Genomic DNA, 17,128 nt, shown 5'->3' with positions numbered 1-17,128 from the left:
GCTTATAGCCAGCAGCTGGCTATACTATTGTATCTACCCGGAGCGAATTTTTAGTTGGTTGGGTCATTATCGCAGGCAATCTCAATCACAATCACTCTGCTCTATGAATGCAACTTCAGTCGGACTGCGATCCTCGAACTCCGACCGATCTGGTGTCGCAGGCACTGAGCTTGAAGTACTTAAGTGAATAGGCAGTACCAGCGGTAGCTTACTGTACATAAACATTTGCAGACACATGAAGAGAGAAAACAGAAACAACTGGCGAGGAAAACGTACATAACCCACTGAAATCAAGATTGCTCGCTCCAGCTCCTTGGAGATGCTAATTATTCATAGAGATGCATGTGCATTGTTGGGCATATGGTTTCCACACAAGAGGGTACTCATTCCCTATAGCACAACCCTTTATGACTACAGTTTGATACTAATTATTTTATTTGGATCCTATGAACAATTTTACCATGGGAATGAAAATGGAGTGTAGGTCACAAAATCCAAAGGCGTAAACCGAGCACGTGCTCGAGATTGCCGCCACTGGCACGTCCTTGCCGAACAACAGGCACGGGAAGAGGTCGCCGTGTCTCGTGTGCAACCCCATAGCAAAGTGTGCATCCACACACCTACTTTATTCCGCTGCCGACTGTGACAAGTCGGTGATTGATTCTAGCCCTCCAGGGCACCAAATTGTTGTAGAGCTGATTTTAGGTTATCTGGGGAATAACCCTCGACGGAAGCAATTCCTGGCTTGTCAAACGATACAACATCCTCTAGCGAATAGCTTCTGGCGGCATGAAGCTGGTTTGGCACGGAATTAAATGAGCCTTTGAGTATGATGGTCTTCTGCATCCCTCCAAGTAGCCCTTCATAATCTGTATCGCCGCTTTCACCAACAACCACCGTCATCTTTGACAGCTCTACCCCCCACCTTATATACAAGTACCTGGACAAAGGTGAACACACATTCAATGTCACACAAAAAAAGAGAAGATGAACACACATACCATCAGGACTATGTAGTTGCCAAATTTTGGCAGATTTGTCTGAACATGTCTGAGCATGCCATTTTTAGTATACATTGAAGAGAATATCACATCTTCTCATTAGGTAGGAAAGCAAACAATGAGGTGTCAAACGACCCTACAGGAAATAAGAAAAAATAACACTAAAGGAAAGCCTGAATCTAACTGTGGTCCAAAGCCCAGACACAGGTCTCGCCCTTGCTAGCCTTCAGCCTTCTGATGCTTAATACTCCCTCCGTCCCATAACATAAGATCGTTTATTTCACTAGTGTAGTGTAAAAGCCGCTTTTATATTATGGGACGGAGGGAGTATTTTTTATCAGCTAATCAGTGTTTGTAGAACACGCCTACATACATCTTACTTCTCTTGTGTTTGTATTGGGAACCAGATTATTAAAGTTTCTTCAGCCATCCATGCCTCTTAAACGAATAAAAGCATGGCGCATTACTAACTTCTACTCCCTCTGTAAACTAATATAAGATCGTTTAGTGATCTAAATGATCTTACATTAGTTTACAAAGGGAGTACATCTTTACATATATTAAACAATGAATAATGTCATTCCAACATCAAATATGTATTCCAGTATCAGAGTATAATATAAGTCATTCAGGACATTGACCTAACGATGTTCTACTATGACCACTATTTTCGATTGTAATATATGCCATCAATCTATATACTTTGTTACCTCGCAAAAACACTTCATACAAATTGATGATCAGAATTACAAGCATCCTAGAACGGTTAACATGTAGTGGCAGATAGACTATAATCATACAAAGTATAGCATTTTACTGAACAGAGGACTGAAGGTTGTGTTCAAAAAGTATATATAACAGTTATATGAATAACCAAACCTTAGTGCTTGGGATCGTGATGCTAGAACAGGTATGAAGTTCAACTTGCTGCCATCATGGCTGTACAATACATGACACCGCAATGCTTGAATTCTCATTGTCTTTCTAAGATCCTTCACAGGAGGGACCTAAAACATATGAAAGTTGAAGCATAATAAGAACACCGTCTATAGTAGAGAAGGTTGAGAAAATCAGTGAAGAAGTAGATGAAGAACAAACGTACGGCCTCAGTATTCTTCACTTTAAAAGAAATGCAGTAAGTGGATGAACATTCGTCATCTTCAGTAACTGCTTCTTGTCCCCTCTCGCTATTCTTTTCTGCTGCCCAACGAATTAGTGTCTTCCTTAAACCTTCTCCTCCCCAGCGATATTGAATCTGAGAGTGATAATCAAGATCGATCATAAATGGAAGCTCGGCAGGGCTAAGCATGTCTTCTGAATTTGAAGATGGATAGCAAAGATCACTGCCACTGCTGCATATGAAGGCATCAAAATCAGCAATCTCTATGCCCCCAGATGTTAACAAAGGATGTATCTCTGATACCGCTCGAGATGTTGACAATACAAAACCAAGAGCACCAGATGATTTTTCTTTGCTTGAAGCCTGGAAAATGTTTTTGATAATCTGAACCAAGTCCGCATCTTGCACAGAATCTACAGCAATAACAACGATGTGCTTTCTCCTTCGCAGAGATGGCCATTTATTGGAGCCTGTGGTGGCCTCAGCATTCTCACCAGACTCATCTTTTGTGCCAGCACTAACGGCTTCTGAAAATTTTAGTACAGCATCCTCAATGTTTCTCCTCTCATTGGTTGAACTCCTTCCATATTTTGACATGTTGCCTGATTTTTCACTGTCCAAGGAAATCTTCAAGTTAAGAGATATATCATGAATATCCCTCAAAGAGTCACCAGGTGAATCTGTTTCAGAAACTTCAGTAGCATCATCACTCCTTTGCCATCGTGGATGTCTAGACTTGAGCGTACCAACCCGTGACAGATAGTTCTTGCAATGTTCAGGCCAAGAAAATCGATGGATATTTTCCAGACCATTCTTACGGCACTGTGCCCACAATTGCTTATCAGAAACAAGTCTATAAAGTGCCTCAGCTATATCATTTTGATTGTGGGGATCAACAAGAATGCCATTGTCAAGAACCTGAATAAAAAAGAGGACATCAATAGCCAGAAAAAAAGTGAGTCACTCTGAGACATAAACCAAGATAGCAGAACAGTACCCGGTGTATATCAACAGGCCCACCATTTTGGGTAGCAACCATAGGTAGACCATAAGCAGCAGCCTGGCATGCAACAAGGTGTAAAGCTTGCATAAACATCATCAATCCACAGATAAAGTAACAACAAAATAAAATGTTGCAGAAGTAACCTCGATCAAGGTGAGCCCAAATGGTTCAATATAAGCACAGTTAATAAACACCCCCTGGAAACAAAAGAAACTAAAATAAGCATATATTTATGTATAGAAATGTGAGTAAGGCACAAAAAGCAGCACGGTCAGTTTGTTTCTGCAAGTCAGACTGAGCAAAGAAAGACAAGTCAAAAAGCTAAAGCCATTAAAATTAGAACACAAGATATACATCCGATAACTAATAACACAAGATATGTATTATTAATAAAGTGGCCGTATGCATCGTGCTGATGCAGAGGCCGGAGGTAATCCTCCTTTTCTAAAAAAAGATAGTTAAAATGTGACTACCAGTAGGCCCATTGCATCCAATCATAACTTAAATATGATACATGTCAGAGAACCCACTAGCACGCTTATTATAGAAGGCCACCAAATCATTTCAAAATATAAAGATACACTTGGTTACCTTTGTTCTTGCCGCTAAACGATAAATATCTGGAACTTCAGATTGCTTATGGTGCTTGGGGTATGCCACTTGCCCATAGAGATCATACTTGTCAATTAACTTGAGTACTGATGTCAAAACAGCTCCATTTGTGCTTGACATTTCATCAATAACATCACGGTTACCCATGATCAATGTCTGCCGATAAAGAATAGTTATCAAGACTGAGAACAGACAGTGATAGTTGGTGGCAGAAGATTATTAATGATAACTGAACTGCCGGATAGCATAAAGAAAATTAAGGCAACAAGAGAAACTACACAGGACTGGCACATACAAGGTTTGCTAAATTTCTCAGTTCATGGTGTTCACCAAATGCCTTAACCAGCGTAGTGATGTTCTTCTTGGGATCTGGACGAGCAAGAGCAAGAATCATGGGCTTGCGAGGGTTCGAGAAGAAGCGCATTATCTGAAATTGTTTTAACCAGAAAAGTGAGTAAATATAACACGCGATCCCAGTGGAACAACAACAATTATTCCTGCATATCTCTTGTTGGAGGGGGGGGGGGTAAAATGGAGAACGTACATCGGCCCAAACAGGTGGATCTGGTGAATCTGAGCTAACTTCATTAGCTTCTTCACTATCAAGATCAACATCATGAGGCACTATATGGCTAAACTCCATACCGGGAGGAATTGGCTGATCATATCGTATAACAGTAAGCATATAAGTATAGTGAAATAATGAAACCCATTAGAACAGAAAGGAATCAATGTAGATGGACTTACAATCATACGAGGCATTTCACGACCGTAGCAGCTAACACCACGCTTTATTCTTGCTCTAAGTTTCCTCTCCATAATTACATCAAATCCATTATATAATCCCCATTGTTTATCTATCTCTTGCCTAGTGCTTGTGATTACAATTTCAGATGCATCAAGACAAAGTTCCTCGGCCTCAATCCGGCGCATTATCTTGTATGTTGCATTTACTTCATCCCTGGTTTGACGTCCTTGCTTCAAAAGTTGCTCTAATTTGTCTCTGCCCAGAGAATGACCTGTGAAAACCATTGGCACATTGAGTGCCCCAGATAATAAAGCAGCAGAATCGCCTGCATCAGCATAGTGTCCATGGATAACAACAGGCCATACTGGTTGGCCATTGCCAACTTGTTCTCCGAGAACCTTGGACATCTGCATGATATGGACAAGTGCACCGTCAACAAATTCCTGGATGTGGGGCCAGAGTTGTTCTTTAGGGATATACTTTTCTCTTGGGCCAAACGGTATCCTGACAATATAAGCACCACTGCTTTCACCCATGTCATCCCCAAGATTCTCTGAATTTCTTGGACTCAGCATCTCTGTAGGTTCCCCGTAACTCCAATCAACATCAGGTGCAGAAATCTGCCTTGTCAGCAGATCCACTCTATATACTCCAGGTGTTTCACCTAACGCCCTAGCAAGCTCTACAACATATTTGACCTGCAGGTTATGGAACCAGTTAGTTGAACTCAACCATCAATGGCATATAGACCAACCTGTAAGTACTACGTAGCAACTAGCAATAAGATAAATAACAAGCTAACCCACCAGGGATGCAAGAATTAGGTACAGATTTGAAGCCAGCATCAAAGACGCAAACACAGAAATTAGGGAAACGCAATAAGTACCTGACCGCCTGTATCTGAATCACGCCCAAGCTCCATATTCTCGCCACGTATAAGACCATGAATGCTGCACAAAAACAGAAGATGCCAAAATAAAATCATCCATGTAAACAATGTTCATGTAGTTTTAGAAAAATTAAGTCCAAGGGGTCCCATGGAGAGGACGCGTGCATGCGCCATACAAACAGAGGTGACTTCACTCCTCTTTGAGCTCCCTGTGCATTTGGATGAGACTTGGCTACTACCCCAATCCAGAATCCTATGCATGCTTAGGTAAGAAGGCAAGGATGATGAATGATACTTGGCTACTATCTCAATCCAGCATGTAGTGGATATACTTTGTGCACATTGACAGAACCAGGTTCATAGGTAGACAAAACAAAATTGCAAGGCCCACGTGCATCTAAACCATTAAAATTTCATATCCACTAGGTACCACCTACTCTTTCACGAGTCGCTCTTTTATGGATTGGAACTCCACAGTGTTTAGAGCAATCAGGTAACTATGTTTAAACAGTCATAAACTCATAATGCAGTGAACTGTCACTGTGATCATTCCTACTTCACCAAAAGGTGTCTCTTTGAAGCCACTATAACTGAACTTTCTAAAAGCAAACACATAGGGTGAGATCAATATGATCCCTAGAACAAAAGTAGAGCCATACCTTATTAGCACTATATACAGTTTTTTATCTTTGTGCTGATTTGCCCAAACATCAATAGCATCAGTTGAACCTATCCTTGGCATTCGTCCCCTTGTACTCTCAGCGTGAATAGATGATTCATTAATATTTTCTCCTTTTTCTCCGTCAGATAGGTCCTCAGACAAATCAGCAGCAGCATCTCGACGAGCCTTCTCACGCTCAAGACGTTTCTTCGATGAACGGGAGGCTTCCTCGCCTTCAATCTGTATTAAATAATTCAAGGTGGCCAATAATTAAACAACATCCTTTTCAAAAAAAAAAATTAAACAACGTGATGTAAAACTGAAATATTGGCAGAAACATGTGTTCATGTTGATGTATACTAGAGGAATGAGGAGTATTCAAATTAGTGTTTGTATTTACTCCTTTTGCTAAAATTCAAGAAGCTACCTGGGTAAAAGCTCCCTCCATGATTAGTGTAAATAAGTAAATTGATATCATAAATGGCATGATAGATAGTGTGGTCACTTGGGGGCTCAGAACAATTGAGATGATTGGTTCAAGAAATGTGACCAGTAAAAAAAACTCCCATCTGACCAGAAGGAACATTGTTTGTGCACCTGTGATATGTGACCTTTGGTGATTATATTAAAAGTTTGAGGAGGACACAATTACTAGCTAAATCAGTTAATTATTTCATTGATCACAGAGCTAACTGAAAGAACAATATTATTCTCAAGATTGAAGGAGCATCAAAACCACAAAGGTCAAGCAACATATATGTGTATGGCAATTGACTGTTTTGACCATCATGAGTTGCATCAGAAGACCTAGTAACAAAACCATTAGTTGAACACTTGATTATTGCGGTCGGAGTGTAAAAGCAAATTCGAGACACCAAAGTTTGACACAGGATAGGAGTATGAGAAAACTAGAATGCGTGACTGGTATCTTAACAGAGAACTAGAACATGTTGGAATATCAGTGTTAACATCTTAACAGAACTAGAACACGTCCCAAAATCTTGACACGTAATTGCTTTTTTTAAAACCAAAAGAAACAGAATTACAGGTCTAAATATCAGGGCCACAAAAAAAGTAGCACCAGGACAGGCCATTGGCCCTGATAGCTAACTGAAGATGTCCTGCTATGAATCATGAATTATAAACTGTCATACATAACATTTATTTATTTTCTGAATCACACCCAACAATGGACCGCTACTCTCCTTCGAATGGTGATATGAAACCTTTTTTTTTTTTGCAGGAAGGGTGGACCGTCAGTTCAGGCTGGATAACTGGATACCCGTTGCATTCCAAGACGTGCAGGGGTACCAAATCTTTGAAGCAGCATATGTGCTTTGTGACAGGAGAGAGTTCATCCAAACACATATCAAAAAAAAATGTGGAGCATTGTAGCTAACAAGAAGGAAAAACAGGAAGGAAACAAAGCAGGCATATGCTGCAATGGAGACCCGTGATGCCATCATTTACTGTCAGCGCCACCGGGAGAGCCATTCATACAGCGCACAAGCACAAGCACAAGCACAAGCACGGTTCAGTATTCGCTGTTGCAGCAGAGACGGACATGACGCCCAACCACATACATAATCAGTAATCAACTAGTCACTAACCAACAACTAGCTAAAGTAGTAGCGGTAATTAGTTTGGCTGGCACCAGCAGCGAAGTCGGCAACAAGAGTTTGGCACCGGCAGTCCAGTGCTAATTTGGTGGAGAGAGTAAATAGATAGTGAAGCTGGCAAGCAAATGGAGGCATTCGGAGTCCTGTTTGGGCGAGGCATGCGTGCGTGCGTACCTGCTTCTTCTTCCTGGCGAGGTTCCAGATCCGCCAGGACATGTTCTCCAGCCGCGTGTTGCGCTCCTGCGGGCTCCGCATCGCCGACGTCTGGGCAGCGGAAAACAGAAAACAGAGCCCGAAATCATGAATCGCCGGAAACGGCCACCGATTAGCGAAGGCGCGAGGAGGAAGGGAGCGAGGACACAGAAGGGAGCGGCGAGGAGGAGGTGGGTGGCTTACTCGGACCCAGGTCTTGTAGAGGTCGGTCTCGTCGAAGCCGGAGATGACCTCCTCGACGAAGTAGCGCGCCGGGTTGAACCGGCCGCGCTCCCGCAGCATGAGCGACGCCTTGTCCCGCTTCTTCTCCGCCGCGGAGGAGGAGGAGGCAGCGCCCTGCCCGTCGCCGCCTCCCGCGGCGGAGGAGAAGTCCCCCGCGGCGCCCCCCGCGTCGAGGATGGCCTCGAGGTAGCTGTTGATCCAGTCGTTCCCCACCATCGCGGCGCTCCCTACCTCCCCGGGCGACGAGCGAGGTGGGGTGGGGTGGGGTGGGGATTGGGAGGTGGGTGAGGGGATCGGGGAGGGATCGGTGGCAGTGGTAGCGATTGGTAATGATGAGCGTGAGCGTGAGCGTGGCTTGAGCCTTCCCGAAGCAAAGCAAAAGCTGGCGAAAAGGGAGATTCCGAGTGAAGATACCGGTGGAGGTGGACTCCGTTTCCGTAGGTTTCAGGCGCTTTCGGTCCGTCAGCGTGCGCCACGTTTGCGTCCAGGCGGGACAGCTGTTTCTCTTCAACAGCTCAAGTCTCATGGAATACTTTTCATTTTCGCCTTATAAAAAATATCTCTTGGAATATTAAACCCATTCATTTCTTAAATTAAGGGGGGGGGGGGGGGACAGGTATTCCCCTCGACCGACCGATTCTTCGGCGCCCATCGGCCGTGTCTCCCGGGGCGCCACGTGCCCGCACACGAAAACGCCATCACTCTCATTTTTCTTTATTGATGAAAAATACGGTTGAGCCTCCAGCGCAAATTCCACTCAAGTTGATGACCTAAGATTTATCAATCGTGGGAGGTGTGGAATACAAATGGTCTCTCTCAAACAACCATTTGTAATCACATACTACAACAAATTTCTTGTGTCCACACACATCCGATACAATGGTAAGTTTTATAGGTCCACTAGTTTGACGAACAGATGGTGATACAAGTATAGTATGGATACTAGATAAATGTTTTCGTACATAATAAAAATATCAAGGTAAGGCATGTATCAAATAGGTAGTTGTTGATCTAGTCGTTCCCCACCACCGCGGCCGAGCGCTCCCTCCCTCCCCGATGCTCTCGGCGACGAGCGAGGTGAGATGTGGTCGGGAGTGGATTGGGAGGTGGGTGAGTGGGGGATCAGAGCGGGAAGGGTTCTGAAAGGAAGAAAGGATTGGAATCGGTGGCGATGCTGATGATGTGAGCCTTCCCGAAGCAAAGCAAATCTGGAAAAGGGAGATGAGATTCGAAGTGAAGATACTAGCCAATGGGTGGGGTCGGTGGGGAGGTGGACTCCGTTTTCCTAGGTTTCTTCTCCCATTTTCGTCTACGTGCGCCATGTTGCGTCCAAGCCGGACAGCTGTGTGAAAGCATCTTCAACAGTTGAAGTCTCATGGATTACATTAAACCCTGAAAGCACAATTGCTCCTTAGGATGGTTTTGATAATTGATCACAACACATGCATCATTAGACTAATATGTTTATCCAAGTATATTTCAAAAAAGTTCAAAAGATGTTTTGGCTAAAGGCTTATGTGGAGATGCCCCTTGATGCAAGAAATGAATAAGATTGGCTCAAGCTTCAAGCTAGAAGACTCTTCATCTTATATTTGTGAGAAATCAATTCTGAGTCCATAGAAAAGTCAATACTATTAAAAGGGGGTGAGGTATTAAAATGAACTGGTTGCTCAAGTGCTCAAAGTTAGCCACCAAAATACTCAGTCATTTTCCCACAGAACCATTCTGTCCAATACCACACACTCAAAATCGGTGCCACCAACTTTCCCATTTCGGCATCACCGAGTTTGATCTCGGACAGAACCCTAGCCATTCCCACCAAACCGGTGCTACCGAGTTTGGTGGCCAACTTTCTGTTGCCTCGGTACACAAAATCAAATTTTCCGAGTTTGAGTATCGGTGTCGTCGAGTTGTGTCATCTGATAATTTATCCAAATCACGAACCGGCCCATCGTATAATTTATGCAGATCACGAACCGGCCCATTTCTACAGGGCAACCCAACCCAACTCAGGCTTATCTCCAAAGGGGAAACGCGCCTCCAACGGATGCCCGTATCTGGGAGCTCCTACTCGGTGCTCTAAGCACCGGTTGGCATTCCTGGCGCTCGCAGGGGGGGCCTTAGAGGGCTGGCCCAATGACCTGCTCCACGAGAACGTAAAAAGAACTCGTTTTGTCCTTCATGGGCGAGAGCGCTCTCCGCGTCGTCCATACCAAGATGACGTGCCGCGGGGCCTCCCGAGGGCTCTTTGCGCCGTTTGATCTGCCCGGACGACGGTCATCTGGGTGACCTACCTCGGCGATCTATGACGGGTGGACCTTGGGCGTGCACATGCTACCATCATTGGGCGGTTTCACGCTTATGACATTGCTCGAGTGTAGAAATAACTCCTGGATGTGTGAGGGTGTCTATGCACCTTGGTTACAGGGACATTGCTTCAGTGTTGGAACAACCCCACCCTAGGTGTGTGAATGTTTGTCTCCTACGGATCTTCCCCGTTTCGATCGGGTTTGGCATCTGATGTATCCGGGACTGGTTGAATATCTATATACTCGTACATGTTTTTAGGTAACATACTAGTAGCTTGGTTTTTTAGGCAGGATTTATGTTTTTTCCTTTATATTAGATAACATACTAGTGCCCTGGTTTTTTTATAGGGAGACCCTACGAGTGCCTTTTTTTTTAGCGAAAACACGGGAAGCAACTAGTTAGCGAACACTACCTCACAAGCGTTCCAACGATCGCTTGCTTCCAGGCGCCGCCATTTGGCGCGTTCCCAGTCGCCGCCCCCGTCGCGCTTTGAGCGTTTATTTCAAATTTTGTATTTTATTATTTTTTTCGCACGCGTCTTTTGCCTTTTCCGAGTAAATTTTTTTTGGTTTTTTTGGTGTTCCGGTTTTTCACCGGTCTTTCATAGTTTTTGACAAAAAAATTGAATTATTTTTTGTGCGAAGAAATGTGTTTTCTATTTTTTTTTACGAGACACACGGTTTTGCTTCCGCAAGAGCACAACTCGTGCCTCGTGAAAAGGGAAAAACGCGTTTCTTTTTGGCGCGTGAGGCACGATTTTTTTGTTCGGTTTTTTTCGTCCGTATTTTTTTGTAAAAAAAAGCTCGTCAAAATCTATCAACATGGGATCTAGTTTTGAAAATCTCGACGCGAGAAACCAACGGTGAAAACGGTTCGAGATTTGAACGTATGATTTAGAAGATAAAACGTTTTGAAAATACGGATCTATGAAAAAAGGAAAACTCGCAGGTTGTGACAAGTGACACGCATGCAGTGCGTCACTTATTGCAACCTGGAGAGGTGGAAATAATCGTTGAAAGATATACTCACTAATTTCGGATACCGTGTACCACCAGTGGTTGTCTGCCCAATATGAGTTCTCTGCCGTCCACAGCCCACCGGTAATTTATCAAGACCGTGAACCGGCCCATTTCTACCAGGCAGGCCGACCCACCTCAGGCTGGGACGTCCTATCCGCCGCTTGTTGCGGCCAACTGCCGAGCGGATGCACAGGGGTCGCCCGGCTGGGCCTACCCAGATTTTTTTCTGCTTATTTTTTATTTTTTGGTTCTCTTTTTCTTTCTTTTTTTCCTTTTCATTTCTAATTTAAAGCAATTTTCTTTTAGGATTTGAATAATAATATTTAGAAATTCAGAACATTTTTGGAAACAGGAAACATGTTTTGAATTTTTAACAAATTTTGAAATATGAACAAATTTCAAATTCATGAATAAAATTATAAAATCGTGAACATTTTTCGAATCCGGCAAAATATTTTGAAACCATGAACATTTTTCAAATTGTTAACAAAATTTGAAACCATAAACATTTTTCAATTTTTTTTTCAAAACATGAATAAATTTTAAATTGTGAAGAAAATTATAAAATTCCGAAATATTTTTTAAAATTGCAAAATATTTTTTCAAAATCCAGAATGTTTTTCAAAACATGAATAAAATCTGAAATATTTTGATAAAAATTCTAGAACAATTTTTCAAATTCCGGGACATTTAAGAAAAAATACAGAACAGTTTTATAATTCCTGGAACATTTTTTTCAAATTCAGGAACATTTTTTCAAACGCAACACTTTTTTAAATTCCGGAACTTTTTTTGAAATTTCGAAACATTTTTGAATATCCGGAACATTTTTTCAAATTCCGTAACATTTTTTCAATTTTGGAACATTGTTTGGAAATCCATAATATTTTTTCAAATTTAGGAAAAAAGTTGAACAAAAAATTTAAATTTGGGAACATTTTTTTAAGTTCCGGATTTTTTTTTTGAAATTCAAATCATTTTCTAAAATTTCAGAACATTTTTTTCAAATTCCGAAACATTTTTTAAAAATCTAAAACATTTTTAAACAGAAAGGAATAAAGGTAAAAAATAAAAACTGATTTAGCGAAGCTTTTAAAAAGTTCTCAAAACCAGAAAAAACCGGCTGAAAATTCCCAAAAAACGGGATTGCTAAACCCATTGCTGGCTGGCAGCTTCTACTCCTATGTGTTTGCCCGCCTATTTGACGCTCTGGGTTTTTCCCCTCAGGCTTATCCCCATTCCCCAATGGGGAAACACACCTCCAACGGGTGCCCGTATCTACCCTAGCTGGCGGCTGGCCGCCGGCGAGTGGTAACTCCGGCGACGCAGTCAAGCCGAGGCTGCCCGTCGGAGGCCGTCCCGCTCGCGCAGCTCACATTCTCCGCCGGCTTGGCGAGCTCCTCGCGTCTCACCGCGGAAGCAATCTGCGATGGTGAGTAATCCCCTTTGCTCTCCTTTTGATTACAGAAGAGCAATGCTGTGTTTCTACTTTCTTGTAGTAGCCGGGGCTGTGGCATGATTAGCTGAGGCCATCTGCGGATCGTTGTACTAGAAAGGTCTTACATGGCCATCTTGTGATTCTGACAGAGAAATAAATTTATGAGGGGAAGGGGATAAATCACAGCAGTGACATGATATTAGTATAATTTAACAGGCTCTCATTATTCAAAGGTTGACAAATCCAATGCCATATGTTTCTAATTCATAGCATTACAACATGATAAAGGCGCAGATCAGGTGACCTATGTAGCATTACTATATCATAATAAGGTACACATCAGGTGACACATCTAGTTCGGTTCAGTATGTAGCCAAATTGACATTCGACATACAAGTGCAAGGCATTACAGTTTGCAACACATATGCGAATTAAGTTCCCTCATACATGTAACAATACACGAAAACACAATGCGTGTTCATGCGTTCGTCGTGTTCTCTCGCATAGGACGATTGTCAGACGGCACAAAGGGCTTAGGGGGGATCTGGAGATTCTGCAACCTCCCTGTTAACATGTTTACCACCTTCGTCATCGATGGTCGATTTTTCGGATTCCATTGGATGCACCACAGTGCCACAATAGTTAGCTGTGTCATCTTCTCCTTGTCTTCTGCTGTCATTTCCAAAGTAAGCTCCCATTCATGCCCACTGATTACTTTCTCGTAGATCCACTCCGGGAGATATACCTCGTCCTGGTTCTCAACACTAGGGTCTGAGTTCCTCCGTCCGCTCACCATTTCCAACACCAACATTCCAAAACTGTACACGTCTGACTTGTAAGACACCCCTCCAAAGTTCCGAGAGTATAGCTCTGGTGCGATGTATCCCATAGTGCCTCTTGCTGCAGTCAAGGTTACGATGCTCTGGTCCCTTGCACACAGCTTAGCAAGGCCAAAGTCTGAAATCTTTGGATTGAAGTTGTAGTCCAACAAGATGTTGTGTGGCTTGATGTCAAAGTGGAGAATGCGCTGGTTGCACCCTTGATGCAGGTACGCCATTCCTCGAGCAATGCCTAACGCAATATCTAGCATTTTGTTGGGTGCTAAGAGTTGTCGAGAAATATTAGAAACATGTGCGAATATGTATTTCTCCAGTGACTCATTAGGCATGAATTCATAAATAAGGGCCCGTCTCATTCCTTCGGAGCAAAAGCCCAAGAGGCGGACAATATTTGCATGGTGGATTAATCCAATGGTTGCAACCTCATTAATGAATTCCTCTCCCTCTCCTGTAGAGCTCTCTAGCATCTTGACTGCCACAGGAACTCCATTCGGTAGCTCACCTTTGTATACACTTCCAAATCCGCCCTGGCCGAGCTTATCCTTGAACCGTCTTGCTATCTTCTTAACTTCAGGGAAAGTGTACCTTGTGGGTTTCGATGTGCCATATGCCTTCAGAAATATTTCAACCTTCATATTTATCTCTTCACTGTACCTTGACTTCAAGGAGAGATAGATCGCGGTGGCCGCCGTCAATGAAAAAACTAGAAATGCAGCAACAGATGATGCTGCTCATTAAAAAGAAAGGAGATTAACAAGTGGCATTCAGATAAGAAGCTATGTGCTCCTGATTCTTTTGTGATGTGATAACACAAAAGAGTAGGTCAGTAAGCAATAAGAATTTCATTTAGAATAAAAATAATAATAAGAGTTACCTGCAACCGGGATGACAGGCACACCTGCATGCAGAAAGAAGATTATTGGTTTTGCCATGTTTTATTGTAGACAAAAGCAGAAGAACTACCTCCACAATATGTAAGAAGCCACAAACTCGTGATTGTTACACAAGTTCTGTGTGTGGATATAGGAAGAACTTATATATGAGGTAGACTCCTATTGTCATCATGTATACTGTACCTCAGACAGAGGGTTTTGCCTCGATTGATATGATCCTATATTACGTTATGTGTGTACTATTGTTTTTACTTGTCATGCAGATTTAGTAACAGAAGAGTATAAATCGTTACAAATGTTGCGACAAATAGAGCTATCTTCTTATTACTTGGTATCTAATATATTTGTTTTGTATTTAGTTGAAAACTAAAAAATTGAAACGAAATTTAATTCAATAAATTTTAAAAAAATTAATGTTCTCGTATATAAGTTAATATTCAGTACATCGTGATATAAGCTCTGTATATGATGACTGAATTCTGCTCGAAATACCTCTTACATTGTACAGCAAAAAAAGTGATAGTTTTCCACAAACAGTACTGATACACATATAGATGAGAGTGTATATTTGTACAGGATTCGCATTGTTAACTGCACATATTTGAAAACATACTTTTTGAATCCTGACTTGTTGATTGCTTAATATGCTGAAGTTACACCACTCCAGAAGTCAACAACAGAACAAGAATACTTACGCAAAAAAATGTGGCAAGAATAAAGATTATTATTACAGTTAGTAGTTACACATTTAAATGAAAATCAGCCTACTAAGCTAGACCTTATCCTGCCTAAAACGAAGCTTGGTCTTTAGATCTGAAAATATCTGCAGAATGGTCAATTAAGATTTCTCTCTTACCATTTTTGGTGTGACTTTACAAATAGTTAACACCAATAACTTTTTTTCGAGAAAACGCAAAAGCCTTGCATTTCTTTGCATTGAAAAGGGGGGATAGTGTACAGCCTCCGAAGAGGTGGTTACAACATCAATAACTTGACCAAAAAGTTTATGGAAACGTCCATGGATGCGAACCTAGAGACTATATGTGCTTGCACAAGTTATCCATTGGTCCAATTGGCATTACAATTTCTTTTGTTAAATAGTTGTGTTACACGTGAAAAATCTGCGGGGAGCTTGAATGTACTTAAGAACAAAATATAGCAAAGTGGCAAATTCGTAGATGGAGAGCCAGAAATTCATTGTGGTTCCAAAATAAAATATCCACCATAATGATACGAGATTTCAACTAGGAAAAGAAACAATACCATGGTGCTGGCAGAAAGCTTGATGCCTTTGTGACATGAATCCACAGTGCTGACCTTTATGTTCACACTGTTGGCAGACATCTGTGATGTTATTGAGGTGCCAAGTGAATGTTGTTTCACAAAAGTTGAGGAAACTATTTGCCTTTTCTTTGAAGGTGTACTCGTCAAGGTTTGGGCCATCTTTATCATAAGTCAAGGGTATGGGGATACCTTTAGAAACAACCGTGCAGTCCCGTGGAAGATCAGACATGTCTGCATAATATTTCGCTATATACCAGAATTGGCTAGCGTTGTTACTGAGATAACAAGCTGGGCCTACTATACTATATTGATCCACTGGTGTGAAATCTCTTGAACAACGTACCAGGGTCGTAACTTGTGATGATTGAGGTTGTTTGTACACATCAGTTGCTAAGTTTGCTGAGATGAGCTTCTGAAGAGGGCATTGGGTCGATGGTTTCGCAAGCGGGATGACGTTGATGATGCGGTGCCTGTAATAGATCCCAGTCACTCTGCAGGAGCCAAGAACATGGTGATCGAGGATTGTGTCATCCCCGGAGCACGATAACTGCATGCCTGGGGCACCACAGGATGGTGGGTGGCTCGAAAGCCGGAACGGGAACCGGATCTCAGGTCCATATTTGCTGCACCGGTGGGATGAACAAGTTTGTAAGAAATCTTGTTCTTCTGATGCTGCACCCACATAGGATTCATAGGTGAGAAGACAGATCAGCAACAGTGTGACAAGAAATTTAGGCAAGTCCATGAAATATACTGGAGTAAAGATGGAAGAAGAGAAGGCAGGGAATAAAGAAAGTGGCTACTTGTCTGCTTTAATCTCCAGTTAGTTGAGGCTATGGTTGTCATGATAGCTGTGCGTCCAAGTAGATTCCAGCTACCACTGAAACTTCTGCCATGTTCTGTGGCTTGGAGAATTCTGTAGTTTCTGGAAAGGAATGAATGCTTGTTTAAACTATTCTTTTCATTTCAGCATCTGGACTCATTTTTCTTAAATAAATTCGTGAATCTGACTTGGTAAAACACCATGTTCAGAATTGTGACTTCTTGTTATAACAACTTAAATTGTGGCTGTTATCCAGTCATCATCTGAAATAATCGACCAGACATTCTGGAAATGCTTTCACTTAGTCCTGTAAAGGAAAAAAGATTTAGTTATTACTTTCTTTTGGTATTTTATCAGTCATACGTGGTTTCTGTCTGTGATAACTTGTAATCTGTGGACAATGGAGACCAGGGGAAATATCAAATGCATCTGCC

At 42.1% G+C, this 17,128-nt stretch overlaps 2 protein-coding genes across 2 annotated transcripts; both read right to left on the bottom strand.

Moving 5' to 3' along the window:
* Positions 1–285: 285 nt before the first annotated feature.
* On the bottom strand, positions 286–8,498 carry LOC123415190 (probable sucrose-phosphate synthase 4). Its single transcript, XM_045106710.1, has 13 exons — positions 8,050–8,498; positions 7,828–7,917; positions 6,033–6,274; positions 5,371–5,434; positions 4,484–5,182; positions 4,281–4,394; positions 4,032–4,163; positions 3,716–3,892; positions 3,268–3,321; positions 3,119–3,181; positions 2,104–3,039; positions 1,881–2,008; positions 286–940 (listed from the first exon to the last, which is right to left on the bottom strand). Exons 1-13 carry the CDS (start codon positions 8,302–8,304, stop codon positions 664–666), a joined length of 3,231 nt encoding a protein of 1,076 aa, XP_044962645.1. The 5' UTR covers positions 8,305–8,498; the 3' UTR covers positions 286–663.
* Positions 8,499–13,333: 4,835 nt separating this feature from the next.
* On the bottom strand, positions 13,334–16,616 carry LOC123415184 (rust resistance kinase Lr10-like). The gene is made up of 3 exons (XM_045106707.1): positions 15,851–16,616; positions 14,569–14,592; positions 13,334–14,424 (listed from the first exon to the last, which is right to left on the bottom strand). The coding sequence occupies exons 1-3, from the start codon at positions 16,614–16,616 to the stop codon at positions 13,334–13,336; spliced, it is 1,881 nt and encodes a 626-aa protein (XP_044962642.1).
* Positions 16,617–17,128: the final 512 nt, after the last annotated feature.

Source organism: Hordeum vulgare, unplaced genomic scaffold (genome assembly GCF_904849725.1).
Source record: "Hordeum vulgare subsp. vulgare unplaced genomic scaffold, MorexV3_pseudomolecules_assembly, whole genome shotgun sequence".
In the NCBI taxonomy this organism is placed as follows: domain Eukaryota; kingdom Viridiplantae; phylum Streptophyta; class Magnoliopsida; order Poales; family Poaceae; genus Hordeum; species Hordeum vulgare.
The sequence above is the reverse complement of the archived record's forward strand: the minus strand, read 5'-3'. Positions and strand labels throughout refer to the sequence as shown.